We start from the raw sequence: 18,839 nt of genomic DNA, 5'->3' as shown, positions 1-18,839 counted from the left end.
AAAGCATTAAACAGAAAAGAAGAAACCAAAGCCTTTAACATTACCTGAAAAGCAATATTAAATCTGATTTAACAGAGGTGTTTACAGCTGCTCTAATGAAGAGGAAACAAACTTTCTGAGTTTAATGGAGGATTATCAGATGATTCAGATTTAGAGAGAGAAAATAAACAGGTTTCGGTTATTGAATATAGGTTACTTTGGAAACGTGATTGAAGAGAGAAGGTGGGACATAAAAATGGAAAAAGATATTTAGGAATTTTGAAGATAAATCTGTTTTTATATATAAGGAAGGTTAGTTTAGGTATTAAGATTTATTATGTTTTCTAGGGATTTGTGTTTTCTCTCGAGATGGATACAAATAGACTAGATATCCATTTATATTAATATTTTGGTTTTGAAACTCTTTATAGGATTAGAGAGGAGTAAGTGTCTATTAGAGCCCGTGTTTTTGTCTATAAGCCCAAAAAATTCTTAATGGATACATCCAATGATAAAGACCAACCCAGGAATTTAGATCAGAGGAAATTCTTAATTGTATATGTTGAGAGAGAGAGAGAGAGAATTCAGTATTCCTAGAGAGAGCAAATACAAGTTAGTTAAAGTCTGTTATTTCTAGCAACTTTCTCAATGGCACCTTATCCATTTTCTAACAACCTATTTAGTTTTATAGGCACCACTCAATGGCTCATTTATTCATTACACCATATGTACACCTTTTTCTCACTTAGTCTTAAGTTTGATTGAGCTCCATTTTATTTCATCTTGGTGAGTCGGCTCTTAGTCAGACCTCGATCCTCTTATACCGGAAAACGGTTGTTCATTTTCATATGGTTCATTAGCTAACCGGCTATTGAAAACAAAACAGCAAAATAAAATATATAATATCACACAACAAAATAAAATATATAATGTCGCATATTATTATCACACAACAAAATAACGTAATATCGCATACTATTACACACCACAAGTTTTACACAGTCACGATCTGATATGTTTCCTCGATCACCCTTATTTTATTTTATCATATGGCATAATACATCACCATATATATATTTCAGGATGCTTGTACAATGTCTCGAAGGATAGCAGAAAGTTCATGGGGCTTAGAGATCATAACCATGTGATCTGACCCAATGATTTCTCTCAGTTCATCGAAATATGGATAATTCTTTATCATCACAAGTTGAAATTCCTTGGTTAGGGCCTTGTCTTGTTCAGACATAACATAAACTACATTTATTGATCCGTATCTTTTCTTATGGCTCGACACAATATTTTCCTTAGACATTTCTTCTTCTCCATTCCCATGAAATACACGCACGGGTCTCATCAACATCGTTGCTAGGCTCCAATCCTGAAATACATATATATATATAGTTGTGGGAGCGATTGGTATATGATTGGTATTCATGTCCACATACATAATTGTAAGAAGACAAACAATCACTGAGTTTAACTTTTTCTTCTTGGCAGAAACCGCCTGGCTAGGGGTGTACTCGAGTCGAGCCGAGCAGAGTAGTAAGATGTTCAAGCTCGGTTCGTGTATTTGACTGTCGAGCTCGAGCTCGTTCGAGTAATTGTCCACTTGTTCAAGCTCGGTACGTATAAGTTTGAAAGAGCTCGAGCTCGAACTCGAGCTCGCATTGTTTTAAGCTCGTTTATCAAAATACTTCAAATTAAAACTTTCTAAATCATCAAAATACTTCAATGATCATTTGTCACATACAATAATAATGATTAATGATTCATATTCCGATAATGTTTTAATGGTTGATATTTCATGTACTAGTTTCAATACTAATACGTAATTATGTACTATACTATTATAAGAGTATGTTAAACGAGCTGTTCACGAGTAGCTCGTGATACACGAAAGAATGTTCAAGCTCGGCTCGTTTATGTAAACGAGCTTGATTTTGAGCTCATGTTAAGCTCGGGCTCGTTAATATTCGAGTCGAGCACGAGCACTAGTCGAGCCGAGCTCGAACAACTCGTTAAGAGCTCGGCTCGTGTACACCCCTACGCCTGGCTCTGTAACGAAGCTTAAACTCAAGCGCCTTGATCTTCGGTGTGGAGGTCAGTCACATGAATATGTACTTAACTACTACCAAGTTCTCGGCATTCTGAGCTTAATTTTCTTCACAACTAAATTTAAAATGTTTGAAAAAACTACGTACCTCAGGTGGACATAGTTGATACAGATCCGATGAAATAAAATTGGGGCCAAAAGTCATAGTCGTAGGTGGATTCTCTGGCCCATTATCAAATGTATAGATACTGTCACCTCTCTGTTATTTTACGAAATCCATTTATTAGTGACAGAATAATCATTTTACTTAAACAAATTTTGTGGGGCTAATAGTTTTTGGTCACGTACAAGGACCCTCACTTGGTTTAGAGTGATACCCTTTATAGGCACGTGTCTTTTTTTTTATTTAGATACAATTTTACATTCCAGTCCATGAAACTTTATATATTAAAATTAACCACGTAGTTCAAAAAATCATTTTAAATGACCCCTGACCCTAAAGTCACTCTCTGTTGTCTGGCGATAGAGAAGTCTTCTATTGTCGACAACTTCTTCGCTAGCTTGCTTATGATGGAAGGAAAACCATAAAAAAAAAAAAAAATCCTTGACCTCGTCGAGGGTATCAGCTGGGACGTTTTCTCGTCCCAGACGAAAGGATGTTGTCGGCAGAAAGAGATCGGAGAGAAGATGATGGTGGTAAATAATAGAGCTTATCAAGCTTAACAAGCAGGCGAAGCACCTGATCATGAAGAGTAACACTGGATAATAACTTTAGTTTGTTTTAGTTTGTTATTTTCGGTTATAACTACTTGTAACAAACCTCTAACAGTTTTCTCTCTCTCTTTCTTCCATCTTTCTCTCTCTACAAGTCTATATAAACACTTGTAATAATTGAATAGTTTTACTAATGAGAATCGAAAGCAATTATGGTATCAGAGCTAGGTTCTCTCTTTTCTTCTCTTAATTTCTAAATCTCCATTGAACTTTCTCTCACTAGAAACTTCGTCTTCATCAACTCATCTTCTTCTTTCATCTTCTTCTTTCATCTTCTTCTTCTTCGAAAATTCAACTCTCTGCAAAATCAAATGGAAACACCTAAGATCACATCTCTCTCTATCAATTCTATGGGAAATGCGATTCCGATTAAACTTCAATCAGACAACTATCTTGCATGGAAAGCCATGTTTCTTCCAATCTTAAGGAAATATAAAGTGTTAGATCTAGTTGATGGTACTAGACCTTGTCCAGATAAATTTTGTGATGAAGATAGACGAATCAACAATATAATCAATCAAGATTATATTGACTGGATAGAAGAGGATCAAACTCTTCTAATTTGGATTAATTCGACACTGATGTAGAGGAATTGGCTGAGAAATACATGGATGAAATAGAAGCGGCTAAATTCAAAGGTGACAGACTAAAACGGCCAAAACCGAAGCTACGGGTGTCGGAATTGGACGAAATTTTGAGGGATGGTGCGAAATAGCGTTCCGGTCATTCGTTGTAGCTTCGTCACAACGGATCCACTTTGAGGGGCAAATTTCATCGTTTAGGGCCTCAAAACGAACTTTTACTAGTTTTTTTCTATTTTTGGAATTGTTATCAGTTTAGGATTACTACTATTCTAGTATTTTATTTTATTAGGAGTTGCTATTGGAGTTTGACCAAGATTAGGAAACCCTAGGTCTATATAAAGAGGGCTTAGAAGTTGTTTCAGTCATTCATTCAATCAATAAAATTCAGTATTTTAGTATTCTTGTTATCAATTTCGTTCTATAGTCTTTAGACGAAGATCTAAGACTCTTTTATTAGTTTTCCGCTGCGTCAGACACTTTCAGACTCAGTGATTCCATATGTAGTTGGAACTTCAACATCTGCAGAACTCTGGAAGAATCTTGAAGAATCGTTCTCTACTTCATCAACAGCTCATATAATTCAACTTCAAGATCAACTTCGCGAGTGTAAGAAGAATACTTCTTCAATTCCTGAATTTCTTGGTCAGATCAAGCACATTTGTGATAAATTAGCAGCTTCTGGTAGTCCTGCTAGCAAAAATAAAGTGATAGTGTCAATTTTGAGAGGATTACCATCTGAGTATGATTCTTTTGCATCTGCTATTCGAATCAGAAATCCTCCAGTCACTATAGCAGAACTTCATAATCTTCTAATAAGTGAAGAAATTATGATTAATGAAAAACTCAAGAGAAATCAAATCATCAATAATCAAGCTTTATTGATTCAAAATCAGCCTAATTCAGGAAGAGGCCAAACATATGGCAGAGGTTATGGTCATCATCAATTTCAAAATGGAATAGGTCGAGGCTATGGAAGAGCTTTCAATAATAATGGAAGAGGCAATCACAGTGGAAGAAGCCAAGGTTATGGCAGATCTAATTATCAATACAATCACAACAATTCGAATTCATCTTCTTCACATGATCGACCAATATGTCAAATCTGTCATAAGACTGGACATACAGCCATTGAATGCTATCATCGAATTAACTTCTCTTATCAAGGTTGATCACCTCCTAACAATCTATCTGCTATGTTAGCTTCAGCTGACATTTTTGGGCATAATCCATGGTATGCTGACTCAGGAGCTACTAATCATATTACTCCCAATCTCAATCAACTCAATACTTCTACTGAGTTCAATGGTCAAGACCAAATAGCTACAGCTAATGGCCAAGGTATGTCTATCACTCATACTGGTCATACTTCATTTATAAAGAATAATCATCATTTTAAACTTTCTAATGTTCTTAGAGTTCCTAAGGCCTCCCACAATCTTCTATCTGTTCACAAATTCACCACAGATAACCAGTGTTCCTTAACATTTGATCCTTTTGGGTTTTATGTGAAGGATTTGCACTCAGACAAGACACTTTTCCAAGGGCCAACTGAAGGTGGTCTCTACCTATAGATCTGTCCTCCCAATTCAATCAACACAATAAAGCTCTTAGTGCTCAGAAGTCTGATGAAGACATCTGGCATCAAAGACTGGGTCATCCCTCTTTTCAAGCTCTTCAAAGATTAAGAGACATTTTGTTTTCTGCTAATAAACCAATGCATCCTATATTCTGTACTGAGTGTCAACTAGGCAGGAGTAAGAAAATACCTTTTCACTCTTCTATCACAAAATCACATGTTCCTTTAGAATTGTTGCATATTGACCTATGGGGTCCTGCACCTGTACCATCTGTAAGTGGCTAAAGTACTATGTGAATATCATAGATGATTGGTCTAAGTATTGTTGGGTATTTCCTTTATTTGCTAAGTCTGATTTCAGACAAACATTTATTTCTTTCAAGAATAATATTGAGAATAGTCTTGGGTTGAAAATAAAGTGTATTAGAACAGATGGTGGAGGAGAGTTCCTTCATCAATCATTTAAACTTTCTCTTCAAGAAGCAGGCATTACCCACCAAATGACATGTCCTCACACCCCCAGAACAAAATGGGGCTGCTGAGGCTAAACACAACCATTTACTAGATGTCACTCGTACCCTTCTTATTCAATCCTCACTTCCTGACCAATTCTGGTTAGAAGCTCTCAAGACTTCTAACTACTTGATCAACAGACTTCCCACAAAATCAATTCAGTTCATCTCTCTCTTTCAGAAGTTGTTTAACACTACCCCTGACTATCAATCTCTTAAAGTTTTTGGTTGTGCCTGCTTTCCATGGCTTAGACCTTACTCTTCTCACAAATTAGCTCCTAGAAGCAAAGAATGTGTGTTTCTTGGTTATTGTGATGTTCAAAAAGGCTATAGGTGTCTTGATCCCAAATCTGGCAGGGTTTTTGTTTCTAGGCATGTTGTGTTCAATGAATCATCCTTCCCTTATGCTCACATATCTAAATCTCCCACTACATCATCTCATCATTCTGCACATTCTCCATCTCCACCAAGTATCCTTGTTCCATCCACTATACCTATTCTACCCAATACCCCTATTCCACCCATGGAACCTATTTCTCCTATTGCACCCAACGAACCTATTTCACCTACTGCACATATTCAACTCAATGACCCTATAGCAAGTACTCCATCAATTGAGCCTTCTCCTATTTCTACAAATGAACCTATTTCTACAAATGAACCTATTTCTACAAATGACCCTTCAACCCATTCTCATTCCATTCATCCTATGCAAACAAGAGCTAAATCTGGTATTTTTAAACCAAAAGCCTATAATCTCTCTACCCTTCATCCCATTTCACCTATTCTTCTAGCTACTTCTCTACCTCCAACCCCTACCTGCTTCACACAAGCTAATAAAGATCCCAAGTTGCGTGCAGCTATGTGTGATGAATTCAAGGCATTAGAAAAGTCAGGAACTTGGTCTCTAGTTCCTTCCTCACCTGATCAAAATCTAGTGGGATGTAAGTGGGTATTTAAAATCAAGCAAAACTCGGATGGTTCCATTGAAAGATACAAAGCTCGACTGGTTGCCAAAGGATTTCATCAAAGAGAGGGGGTAGATTTCACAGAAACATTCAGTCCAGTGGCTAAACCAACTACTATTCGAGTTCTTCTTACCTTAGCTGTTCAAAATGATTGGGAAATCAGACAACTTGATGTTAGTAATGCATTCCTTCATGGACATCTAAAGGAAACTGTCTTCATGACACAACCACCAGGCTTTCAAGATCCTTCCAAACCCAACCATGTCTGTCAGCTTCATAGGTCTCTCTATGGTCTGAAACAAGCTCCTCGAGCTTGGTATGAAGAATTGGTTGATTGTCTTCTTGAGATTGGACTCTCCAAATCCTCTTCTGATTCTTCATTATTTACTTATTGTCATCAGGGACATATGGTATATATACTTGTCTATGTTGATGATATTCTCATCACAGGAAGTCCCAAAAATGAGTGCTCCAAGATAATTCAGCAACTTCATAACACTTTCTCCATGAAGGATTTGGGTCCCTTACACTACTTCTTGGGATTGGAAGTCTCTCGAGATGCAAATGGTATCACTCTTACACAGTCAAAATACATCATTGATCTCTTACAAAAGACCAAGATGGATGGTGCTAAACCTTGCTCCTCTCCTCTTGCCACTACTGCAAAATTGGCTCCTAATGATGATGATCTATTGACTGATCCTACTCCTTATAGAAGTCTTGTAGGTGCTCTCCAATATTTAACTTGGACACGACCTGATATCAGCTTTGCTGTTAGTCAAGTTTGTCAATTCATGCACAAACCAACTAATGTTCATTATCAGGCAGCCAAGAGGATACTTAGGTATCTCAAAGGAACAATTCAGTTTGGTATTCATATTACAAAGTCTTCTTGTTTTAATTTGGATGTGTTCACTGATGCTGACTGGGCTGGAAGCTCGTTCGATAGTAGAAGCACTGGTGGCTTTGTCATCTACCTAGCTGGAAATCCAGTCAGTTGGTCTGCCAAGAAGCAGCCAACTGTTTCTCGCTCCTCGACTGAAGCTGAGTATAGGGCTTTAGCTCAATCCGCAGCTGAAGCAATTTGGATATGCTCTCTCTTAAAAGATCTTGGAGTCAATCTCAACACTCCACCACAAATTTGGTGTGATAATGTCTCAGCTCTTTCTTTGGCTTCAAACCCAGTGTTTCATTCGAAGATCAAGCATTTGGCATTAGACTTCCACTTCATCCGAGAGTTGGTTACCTCTAAACAGCTGTGCCTTCGATATATCTCCACTCATCTTCAACCTGCTGATACATTTACTAAAGCTTTGCCCAGTCCGAGATTTGGTTCCCTCAGAGACAAACTGAAAGTTTTCTCTAAGACAACTTCAGTTTGAAGGGGGGTAATAGAGCTTATCAAGCTTAACAAGCAGGCGAAGCACCTGATCATGAAGAGTAACACTGGATAATAACTTTAGTTTGTTTTAGTTTGTTATTTTCGGTTATAACTACTTGTAACAAACCTCTAACAGTTTTCTCTCTCTTTCTTCCATCTTTCTCTCTCTACAAGTCTATATAAACACTTGTAATAATTGAATAGTTTTACTAATGAGAATCGAAAGCAATTAGTAAATTGAGAAGAAGGTGATGGGCCCGGTGGTTTCGCGAAGAGGAAAATGATGGGGCAATGCTTGAGATGCCCCACTATCAATTGTTATAAAGGAATATTAAGAGGTGAGAGAGGTAAGCTAACCTCTAGAAAGATGAGAGGCATACTAAGAGCAGGGCCAGGCGTGACAGCAGTTACAAATACAACAGCAGAGACCTTGTGAGGAAACTTGTTAATAACTTTAGAGATTGCCAATCCACCCAAACTATGACCTACAAGAATCACTTTATCTTCTTCTTTAATTACTTCATCCATGAACTTCATTAATGGTTCAACATATTCAGAATATGTTGGAACATCTTTTGCTTGTTTCAAGTTTATACCGGAAGTTGCAAGGTCAATTGCTGTAACTTCATGACCATATGATTTTAACAAAGGTATCAGTTTATACCAACACCATGCCCCATGACAAGCTCCATGAACCAACACAAAATGTTTCTTTTTCGACTCATTCTGATTCTTCACCAATTCGGTTTGATTTTCATCTTTCATCTCCTCCATCTGATTTCTTTATTTGCTCTTTTTATTGGAGAAGATAAAGCTTTAGTTTCTTGTACTAATTAATCACCAAAAACTCTCACTATATTTATACTAGCTCTTATAGCAATTTTAGCCTACTCGATGGACCAACTTGCATTAATTATTTACTCTAGGCAGAGTTTAATATTCTTATTGTGCTCTATAATGGTGATGGTGAAAGGAAATCAAAACTATAGAGTGATAAATGATTTCTTCTCTTTTGTAGATAAAAGTAAAATATCATTAATAGTGGAAGTTTTTGCAAAGAAGAAGATATTGAACACAAATGAAAGACTAAAAGATAAAGTGACCTCACTTAGCTGGGCTAATGTGATTTCCATGTTGGAGCTAATTAGTCTCACATTAATTGGAAGCATGGTGATCAATTCAGATAGAAGTGTAAGATAAAATGGGACCTTTGAACTAACTTTCCGGGTGAGAAAGTCAGACCCAAATTCATGATCACACCACAAAAATGAAGACTATTTCTTACGACAGCAAACCTTGGAAAAGTGGTAAATGCCGTCGGGGAGAGTTATTTCTGACGGTTCTCTTACTGGCGGAAAGTTGTCGAAATTAAGGGCTGCTCTATACAATATGCCGTCGGAAATGATTTTAGGCCCAAATTCAAGATCACAATCACAAAATTATAGTCTAAGGCTTAACAAAGTTCGATTTTTATGGAAGTGAAAATCTATGATTTATTAAAATTGAGGTATAAGTATGTATAAATATACCCATAGGATGACGTTGAGAGTCTTTATACAGGTCTAAGGACTAAGATGTCTTTGAAATGACAATTATTGAAGTTGATCGTATCCAGAGCCAACACAAACATTTGGGAGACCTATGTAAAGTATGGTGGGAGAAAATTCTTAAATGTGGTTATGGGAGGAATTGAACTCAAGATGTCCTTGAAATAAGAATTATTTGACAACTGACATGAAAACCTCTGTCAAATCGGGATAGAAAACCGTTTTGAGTTTTGACTGCTATGGGCCCAAACTTCCCAGAACGTATCTAAAGAGATCTTTGGTTCGCTTTATATCACATTTTCAATCACATGGACATAAAATGACAAAAAAGAAAGAAAAATATGTGAGGTACAATTGTTGACCTTATTTACACAATAATTTATGTTTGATAAATATTTCTTGGTTCCCAATGACAATGAAACATAAATAGAGTAGTAACCACAAATTAGCGCGTCGATATTATCAATGACGTATGTAAATAACATGAAGGATCTAGGATAGCATAAAAAATCGAGAAGATAAAGACCTAAGGATCAACAACTACTCTCTATAAATTTTTTTGTTTGGAAAAATGATCCCTCAATACTTTTTAGTCTTCATTTCTCTAGTATTCTCTTATTTTCTAACAGCTTTGCAAGAGGTTTGCAACAACTTTACAAGAGTTCACAACAACCCAGGCCCGTAGAAGGCCCAGTGCGGGCAGGGCGCTCGCACTGGGCCCCCCACTGTTAAGGGCCCACTTCCTTTAGAGATTTAAGTAAGTAGAAGTAAAGACCTAGAGCTATGTAAGCAAAATGTGAGGTTGGTTAGTTCAGCTGGTAACTCATACTATTATCGATGCAAGTGACTCGAGTTCAAGTCCCCTCGGCCTCCTAAACACTTTTTTTTATCAATTTTTTGTGAGATCAATTCTTAATTAAATCCATATTTCTTCTCAATTTTATGCAAATTAGCCTTTGTCATATTTTTTTTTTGATGAAGAGCCTTTTTCATATTTAACAATTTGACAACCAAATATTCAACATGATATCATATTGAAATGCATACAATCTATAACAGTTTAACATTTCATTGTGTTATAGTTACAAATGTATAATCTAAGTTATAATAAACAAAATTTTATTGTTCACAAGTAATTGTGGATTCTTAGACTCGATTTGTATAACAAAAAAAATTTGAAATGAATTTGTTTTCTTCCGATAATTACTTTCTTCGAAATACATTGGATTCATTATGATTTTCATCTATCAAATGTTAAATTATCTTGGATTTTAATTCATTTTTATTTGTAACTTTGTATTTTACGAAACTCAAATTCAAATTTGGCACAGGGCCTCCGAATTCTCAGCCACGACCCTGCAACAACCTGCAATACCTTAACAGAATTATACAACAACTTGCAAGAGCTTTGTAAAGAATATTGAGTTTTTAACCAAACAAAATATAAATTGTGATAAGCACTATAACTGCCTAAGTTAAACTGATAATGAAAGAACCCGACAAATCTATATAACAAATAACATAGGTTTTGGTGTCATGTCATAAATTTGGTTTATAAATTTCGATCGTCCAATTTTCTTTTGTAAATCATGACCCTTCATTTTAAAGAGTCTTTGAAAAGATAGATATTTAACTACCCACTCCCTATAAACTCTCTAACTATTTTTCTTTCTTTCCTCTTTTTTCCCTTCAAACAACTCAATATAATCTAGGTTATTATTTTTAATATATTTTTATTACTTCAATATCTGTATTAGACCAAAATATTTGACAATTTTGTATAGCATAAATATAGAAATTTCCGTGACCTACGGGCACGGGCTATACCCTAGTTTATTACATTATCTATACCTTAATAATCCAAATTCAATAAACCATAGAATCCATCTCATCTGAGAATCGAACATGGGACCTCCATGATTTTCAATTTTATGTCAACGTTATCGACCTGTTGAGCTATGTGAAGGTTTTCAACCTCTTGCTTCTTGAAATTGCCTCATCCCCTAGTGGTAAGGAACTTTCCCTGCTAATGAATCGTAACCAATGGACTGATGGAGTACAAGCTTTTACCGTGACTAAAGATGAGATTAAATTTGTTTTGTTAAATAGAATGAGAGTTGTAGAGTTCAATGAAAGGGTAGAGAAGGCCGCGACTTTGGTGAATAAAGAATAATCTCCGGGGAATAAATTCTCTAAGGAATCCATATTTTTTTGTACATTTTTGGGGGAATATTTTATTTTAGTTCAAAAATTCATTTGATCTAACATTGCCCCCTAATCTTCATCTTCTTTATCCCCTTCACCACCACAAGTTTACACCACCACCATTGTCTTTCCTCTCTTCTCCTCTTTAACTCACTGTTACCCTCTCTCTCTCTCTCTTTCTTTCTCTCTCTCTCTCTCTTTCTCTCTCTCTCTCTCTCTCTCTCTTTCTCTCTCTCTTGTTGCTTTCATTTCTCTATATATCTCTCAATAACTAACTCTATGTCGTTCACACTCTAGATCTCTCACTCTCTTTCATTGTAGATCACCCCGTTATTTATCTCGGTGTATACATTTCTTTATCTTTCTCGCAGTCTCTCTCTCTCTCTCTCGGTTTGTGTGGAAATAACAGAGTTCGTAGCCACGAAACGTTTTGTAGCCACTAAACGTTTTATAGCCACGAAATGGTCATGGCCATAAAATGTTTTGTGGCCACGATATGATCATCGTCACAAAACGTCTTGTAGACACGAAATTTTCGTGGGCCACAAAACATTTTGTATCCACGAAATGGTCATCGTCACAAAACGTTTTGTAGACATGAAATTTTCGTGGCCACGAAATCGTCGAGGAAGATCTCACCAGAAACCTCTTCGATGTCAAATTCTGACGAAGTGAACAATTTCCTTTGTTGGAACAATGTCTGTGCGAGAGAGAGAGAGAGAGAGAGAGAGAGAGAGGGAAACATGAGAGATTGATTGAGAAACAGTGAGAGATTGATTAAGAAACAGTGAGAGATTAAGAGAAAAATAATGAAAGATCGAGAGACATAGATAATGAGAGCAATAGAGAGATAAACAATGAGGAGTCGCGAGAGAGAGACTAAGAGAATAAGAGGGAAAGAATAAGACAATAAGAGAGAGATGGTGAGAGACAGTGAGAGAGAGAGATAGAGAGAAGTAAGATGAAGATTAAGGGGCAATGTTCGATCAACCCAATTTTTGGACTTAAAGAAAAATATGTCCATGAGTCAATATTTATGTACTAAATTTTTATTCTCCGGAGAATTATTTTATTCCCCAAAACCGCAGCCTTAGAGAATAGAGAAGACCAGGTTTTGGATCTAGATATATAGATTTGACAGGTATTTAGGTAACATCAGGAGGATGTTACTTGTGAGTTTGCCAGTGAGGTTCCCATTGAACATCATTGTCTTTTTCAAATTAGTCTTGCATTATAGATGTTCTTACAGAAGAATTAGGATAATGTTAGACTCATAATAGCCATTTTAGCGACAAGATTTCTTAGATATGTCACGAAATATATTGTGAAGTCGTATCTTTCCATATTCTTATTATTTATCAACTACTCTTCTATAATAAGTAAACGCAGATCCATTTGGTTTATTTCTGATAGCAATGGGTTTCTGTAAGAAATTTCATAAATGAAAGAGTTTTATAAACACCATGAAATATATGTTGTTAGCTAGAATTTTGAATATAAAAAGCGAATGGGACATTAGTTTTTTATTTCATGAGGCAGAAAAAAAGTACTATTATTTTGAGTCAAATCCTATCTTCCACAATCATTTTGGGTATTTCGAAAGAAAAAAGATTGTGTGAAAAATGAATAACTTAGAGCAAATTAGTGGTGTTTAAAAAGTCGGTCTATAATATGCCCAACCGGTACGGAAGACGTGCCAGGTCAATCCGAGTCTAGTCTCTGTGCCGGCCTGGACTTCCATCTAAGCCCATCAGCTTAGGCCGGTTCTTTTCGAGTTGGGCCCATTTTCTTTTTTCACTTTTTTTCTTTTTTACTCCTTGTGTTTTATATATTTTTTATCTTTTCCCTAAACCCTAAACTCTAATGTTTACTATCTTTTATTACTAGATTTCTCGTAACCAGACCGATTTTCTTGCGAAATACATACGAAGTAGATAGAGAGAGGATTGAAAAGATAAAGAAAAAATGAGAGAGAATACAAACAAATAGAGGTGGTAGTGGTGGAAGGAGAGAAGAAGAAAAACATAAGAGAAAATTAATGGTCGTGGTGGCAGCCGAAGTTAGTGGTAGGAGACGAGTGAAAAGATGTTTTGTTTTTCTTAAATTCTGCACCTTAGAAAGAATTTGTCAAAAAAAATAATTTTTGTTTGAAACTCTGTATCCTGGAACTTTTTTTTTCTCTACAAAGCGTCGCCATATATATAATCTATATAACAAAACAGAAAGGTTATGACAAAGACAAAATAATTCATAATTTTCTCACTTTATTTTCTATCGAAAAATCGTTTTCACACATAATTGAACCAACCAAATAAAATTTTGTACCCTGGAGAAACAAAGGCTGATTTAAGGATAAATGACTTGTTTTAGACGTATGTAGTTGTTGTTGACGAAGCTATGATGGTTTAAAGAGCGGAACTTTGCGTTAGAATGATGAAATTTGCAGCTGAAATTCTAGTGGTTGAGTTAGTTCTTCACGAGAATATGTTTGCACGGATAACATCATATGCTCAGGTTGATCATGCATCTTATGCATCTCTTGTTGGCCTTCTTCCTTGAATTCATGAATGCTCTTAGTATTTCTTCTTTCGGCGCCCTTATTCCCTTAATGAAATGTTTGGTGACAAATTAGTATAAAATTGTTTTACATTCTTTTCATCAAAATATTATTTAGTGATATAGAGGCAATAGCTAAGAATTATATGGAGTTAATTGGTACATCCAAAAATAAAGACCAAAGCCAGGAATTAAGATCATTTTGGCCCTCAAATCATTGTTCATTTTGGTATGTTATTTTTTTGGTTTTTTGTTGAAAGTTCATTTTGGTATGGTTCCTTAGCTAACTGGTTATTGAGAAAAAGACAATAACAAATATAATATCACACCACAAGTTTTATACATAGTCATGATATGATACATTTCCTCCATCAGCCTTATTTTATTTTATCATATGGCATAATACACCACTATTACTATATATATCACCATATCAGGATGCTTGTGCAATATCTTGAAGGCAATCAGAAAGTTCATGGGGCTTAGAGATCATAACCATGTGATCTGACCCAGTGATTTCTCTCACGTCATTGAGATATGGATAATTTTTTATCATCACAAGTTGAAATTCTTTGGTTAGGGCCTTGTCTTGTTCAGACATAACATAAACTAGATTTATTGATCCGTATCTTTTCTCATGGTCCGAAACAATATTTTCCTTAGACATTTCTTCTTCCCCGTAAAAAATAGGCACGGGCCTTATCATCATTATTGCTAGACTCGAATCCTGAAAAAACAAAAATATGTATATATAAAAAAATTAGGTCATTTTGAACTTTAGGCATAATATCATTGTGGGAAATATTGGTATATGATTGGCATTCACGGGCACAGAATTGTGAGAAGACGAGAAATCAAGAGTTGAACTTTAAAGGTAGAAATCGTCAGGCTTTGTAACTGTGAGAATAGCCCCACATGGGCGACTTGGTAACTAGCAACCAAGAATATAAAGTATAGGTCCTCTCCACTCATTGCCAATTGGTTTTGAGTTGGATGACCACAAACTTAACATGGTATCAGAACTAGGCCCACATGTGATAGGCTTAAAACCACACGTGCTCCACGTCACCCGTAAAGAGAAAAAAACACACGTGTTAGGCTCAAAGAACCTCACACGTGAGGGGGCGTGTGAGAATAGTCCGACATGGAGAATTGGTAACTAGCAACCAAGAATATAAAGTATAGGTCCTCTCCACTCATTGCCAATTGGTTTTGAGTTGGACGACCACAACTCAAGTGCCACGATTCTTGATGTGGCTACGGCAATCACATACTATGTTTGAAAAAAAACACGTACCTCAGGTGGAGATAACTGATACAAATTCGATGAAGTATAATTGGGGCCAAAAGTAAAAGTTGTAGGTGGATTCTCTGGCCCATCATCAAATGTATAGATACTGTCGCCTCTCTGTCATCATACGAAATCAATTTAAGATGTCGTTTGACAAACAAAAGTAGAAGAACTTTTGCTTCTAGTAGAAGTACTTTTGCTATATTAAAGTTAAAAAGTATAAAAGTAAGTTTGGCAAAATTGTTACTTATAAGTTTAAAAGTTAATTTGGCAACATTATTCATTTTTCTATTTTTTTTTTTTCTTTCCCCATAGAAATAATCCATTTAAGTTTACTCACACGATTTCATGATGACTATTATGTCAAAGGTGGTGGTGGAGGAGGTATGGTGTTAGTAGTTGAGGTGTGGCGGTGGAAGTGAAAGTATGGTGGTGTTTGAGGTAATGGTGGCGTTTCAGGTGTTATGGTGGTTATGATGTGGTGGTGGTGGTGGTGGTGTTTGAGGTGTTACGGTAGTTATGGTGTGGTGGGGGTGGAAATGTGGTGGTGGATGTGTGGTGGTGGTGGAGATATGGTGGAGGTGGTGGTGGTGGTGTTTGAGGTGTTACGATAGTTATGGTGTGGTGGGGGTGGAAATGTGGTGGTGGATGTGTGGTGGTGGTGGAGATATGGTGGAGGTGAAAGCTTGGTGATGGTGATGGTGGAGACATGGTGATGGTGGTAATGGTGGTGAAGGCTTAGTGATGGTGGTGGTGGAGGTGTGGTGGTGGTGGTGGTGGTGGTGGTGGAGACATGTGATGGTTGTGGTGGTGGTGGAAGCTTAGTGATGATGGTGGTGGAGGTGTGGTGGTGGTGGTGGAGACATGGCGATGGTTGTGGTGGTGATGGAAGCTTAGTGATGATGGTGGTGGTTGTGGAGGTATAGTTGTGGTGATTGAGGTGTTGTGGTGGTTATGGTGTGGTGGAGGTGTGGGGTGGTGGTGGTGGGTGTGCGCCAATGGTGGTGGTGGTGGGTGTGCGCCAATGGTGGTGGTTAAGGTATGGTGCTAGTGGTGCAAATTACTGTGGTGGAGCGGAGGTAGACAAGAAAAAATATAGTCAAGTAATATTTGTGTATGGTGTTGGACATAAGTGACTTAACTTTGAAGTCAAAAGCAAAAGATTTTGAATTTCAAAATGAAGTCAAATTTTAACTTAAGCCATAAGATTTCACGTTAACAAACTAACTTTTTTACTTTTCTACTTAAATAAGCAAAGAAGTAACTTATTTTAGTGATGGAATTAACATCATACGTAGACAAAATATTGGAGGGCTAATAGGCCAAATACAAGGACCCCCACTAGGTTTGGTGGGCTAATCCGCCAAATTATTGGCATATGTCTCTTTTGTATGTACACCGTTTTAGGCACCAGTCCATAAAATCCTAAAAATCGTTTGCATATGACCCTCGGCCTTAAAATCACCCTCGTCGTAGACAACTCTTCTTCACCTAGCTTATGCTGGAAGCTAAAAAAAAATCCTCGTCAAGAGTATGGGATGGGACACTTTCTTGTCCCGCTCGGAAGGATTGTTGTCAACAGAAAGAGAAAAAGAGATGGCGGTGAAGAAGAAGACGATGAGGGGTGGTTTTGGGAAGACGAAAAATGTGACGTTCCATATCCTTAAATAGACACGAACACGCCCCGAATAATTCACAGACAAGACAGAAAATGATGGGGCAATGCTTGAGATGTCCGACTATCAATTGCCATAAGGAATATTAAGAGGAATATTAAGCTACTAGGCTGACCTGTTGAAAGAGTTGAGGAATATTAAGAGCAGGGCCGGGCGTGATGGCAGTTAAAAATACAGCAGCAGAGACCTTGTGAGGGAACTTGTCAATCACTATAGAGATCGCCAATCCACCGAGACTATGACCTACAAGAATCACTTTCTCTTCTTCTTTAATTACTTCATCCATGAACTTCATTAATGGTTCAATATATTCAGGAAGTTTTCGAATCTCTTTCGCTTGTTTCATGTTTATGCCTGAAGCTGCAAGATCAAGTGCTGTAACTTGATGACCATATGATTTTAACAGAGGTATTAGTTTATACCAACACCATGCCCCATGACAAGCTCCATGAACCAACACAAAATGCTTCTTTTTTGACTGATCATTCTTCTTCATCACCAATTCTGTCTGATTTTCATCTTTCGTCTCCATCTTAAGTAACTAGTTCTCTTTAACGGAGAAGATGGGTGTATCTACTAAATCTTTTAGTTTTTATACTAATTTTAACCACAACAGACACTCACTATATCTATATTTTACCTACTCGGTGGGCCGACCTTCAGTTATTCACTCTTGGCAGAGCATAGATATTATTGATCCTCTTCGATGAAGGAAGATACTAGAATAATAAAGTGATAAATGACAAATGATTTCTTCTTGTAGACGGCAGATAAAACTAAAATATCATTGATAGTGAAAGTTATTGCAAAGAAGAAGATATTGAACGCATTAAAAAGACTAACAAATATAATGAAATTCTCTTTAGTTGAGCAAACGTGATTTCCATGTTGGAGCTAATTAGTCTCGCATTAGTTGGAGGCGTACGGTGATCAATTCATATCTAAGTACCAGAACGTGATTTCCATGTTGAACTGCTCCTCTTGCCTGTTTAGTCACATCTCACACCCGACAACGCGACAAAAAAGAAAAAGAAATTGTTGAAACAATCAATGCAAGTTTAAATGGTACATTTATTGACCTTATTTGTACAATAACTTATGTGGATAGGGAGTGTGCTACAATCAGGGACGGATCCAGAATTTTCACTTAGGGGGTGCGGATTTATATACCTAAATAATTTTTTTTTTTGCAAACACAATAATTAATAAAATACTTATATTCATTAATTATATTGATACATCAACGTTTACAAACGCAATTGACCTCTACGAGGGTTCATATTTTGAAATGTTCGCATAATCGACTCATTGTCAATTTCACTAAATTTTTTTTTTCAATAAAGACTACTAAACTATCATTTAGCCACGCATCACTCATCCTGTTTCTTAAGCGTGTTTTAACGAGCTTCATAGCTGAAAAAGCTCTTTCAACAGAGGCAGTTGCAACCGGCAAAGTTAGTGCTAAAGTGATAAGCAAATAAACAAGATGATATGCTTTAACCCTCTGAGTTTCCGCCAATGTTCTGGCAAGAGCTCCAATTCCATCTAAATTTGAGAAATCGTCATTGTGCCTCATATCGTAAATGTAATTATCAAGCTGAGAACTTAGTAGCATAGTGTCAAGACTACTGAAATCTGACGGATAAAATTCAGCAAGACGCATCAACTTACTTTTGTCAAAAAGAGCAAAATCTCTAGATGGACTCAAACATGCCATACAACGGAGCAACTCCGTAT

General features: G+C 36.6%; 2 protein-coding genes and 1 long non-coding RNA gene across 3 annotated transcripts; 1 reads left to right on the top strand and 2 right to left on the bottom strand.

Moving 5' to 3' along the window:
* Positions 1-924: 924 nt before the first annotated feature.
* On the bottom strand, positions 925-8,639 carry LOC147570390 (methyl jasmonate esterase 1-like). The gene is made up of 3 exons (XM_086672723.1): positions 8,185-8,639; positions 2,181-2,291; positions 925-1,357 (listed from the first exon to the last, which is right to left on the bottom strand). Exons 1-3 carry the CDS (start codon positions 8,599-8,601, stop codon positions 1,058-1,060), a joined length of 828 nt encoding a protein of 275 aa, XP_086528849.1. The 5' UTR covers positions 8,602-8,639; the 3' UTR covers positions 925-1,057.
* A 5,733-nt stretch (positions 8,640-14,372) lies between these two features.
* Positions 14,373-17,431, top strand: LOC147570389 (uncharacterized). The gene is made up of 2 exons (XR_015231415.1): positions 14,373-15,919; positions 15,997-17,431. It is a non-coding gene; the product is annotated as an uncharacterized LOC147570389 (long non-coding RNA).
* Positions 14,443-17,726, bottom strand: LOC147570388 (methyl jasmonate esterase 1-like). Its single transcript, XM_086656956.1, has 3 exons — positions 17,218-17,726; positions 15,433-15,543; positions 14,443-14,862 (listed from the first exon to the last, which is right to left on the bottom strand). Exons 1-3 carry the CDS (start codon positions 17,632-17,634, stop codon positions 14,569-14,571), a joined length of 822 nt encoding a protein of 273 aa, XP_086513082.1. The 5' UTR covers positions 17,635-17,726; the 3' UTR covers positions 14,443-14,568.
* Positions 17,727-18,839: the final 1,113 nt, after the last annotated feature.

The sequence above is a fragment of the Eschscholzia californica genome, unplaced genomic scaffold (genome assembly GCF_041429995.1).
Source record: "Eschscholzia californica isolate CP2 unplaced genomic scaffold, dmEscCali1.0.p SCAF_1, whole genome shotgun sequence".
NCBI classification, from domain to species: domain Eukaryota; kingdom Viridiplantae; phylum Streptophyta; class Magnoliopsida; order Ranunculales; family Papaveraceae; genus Eschscholzia; species Eschscholzia californica.
This window is presented reverse-complemented; position numbering and strand designations above follow the sequence as displayed.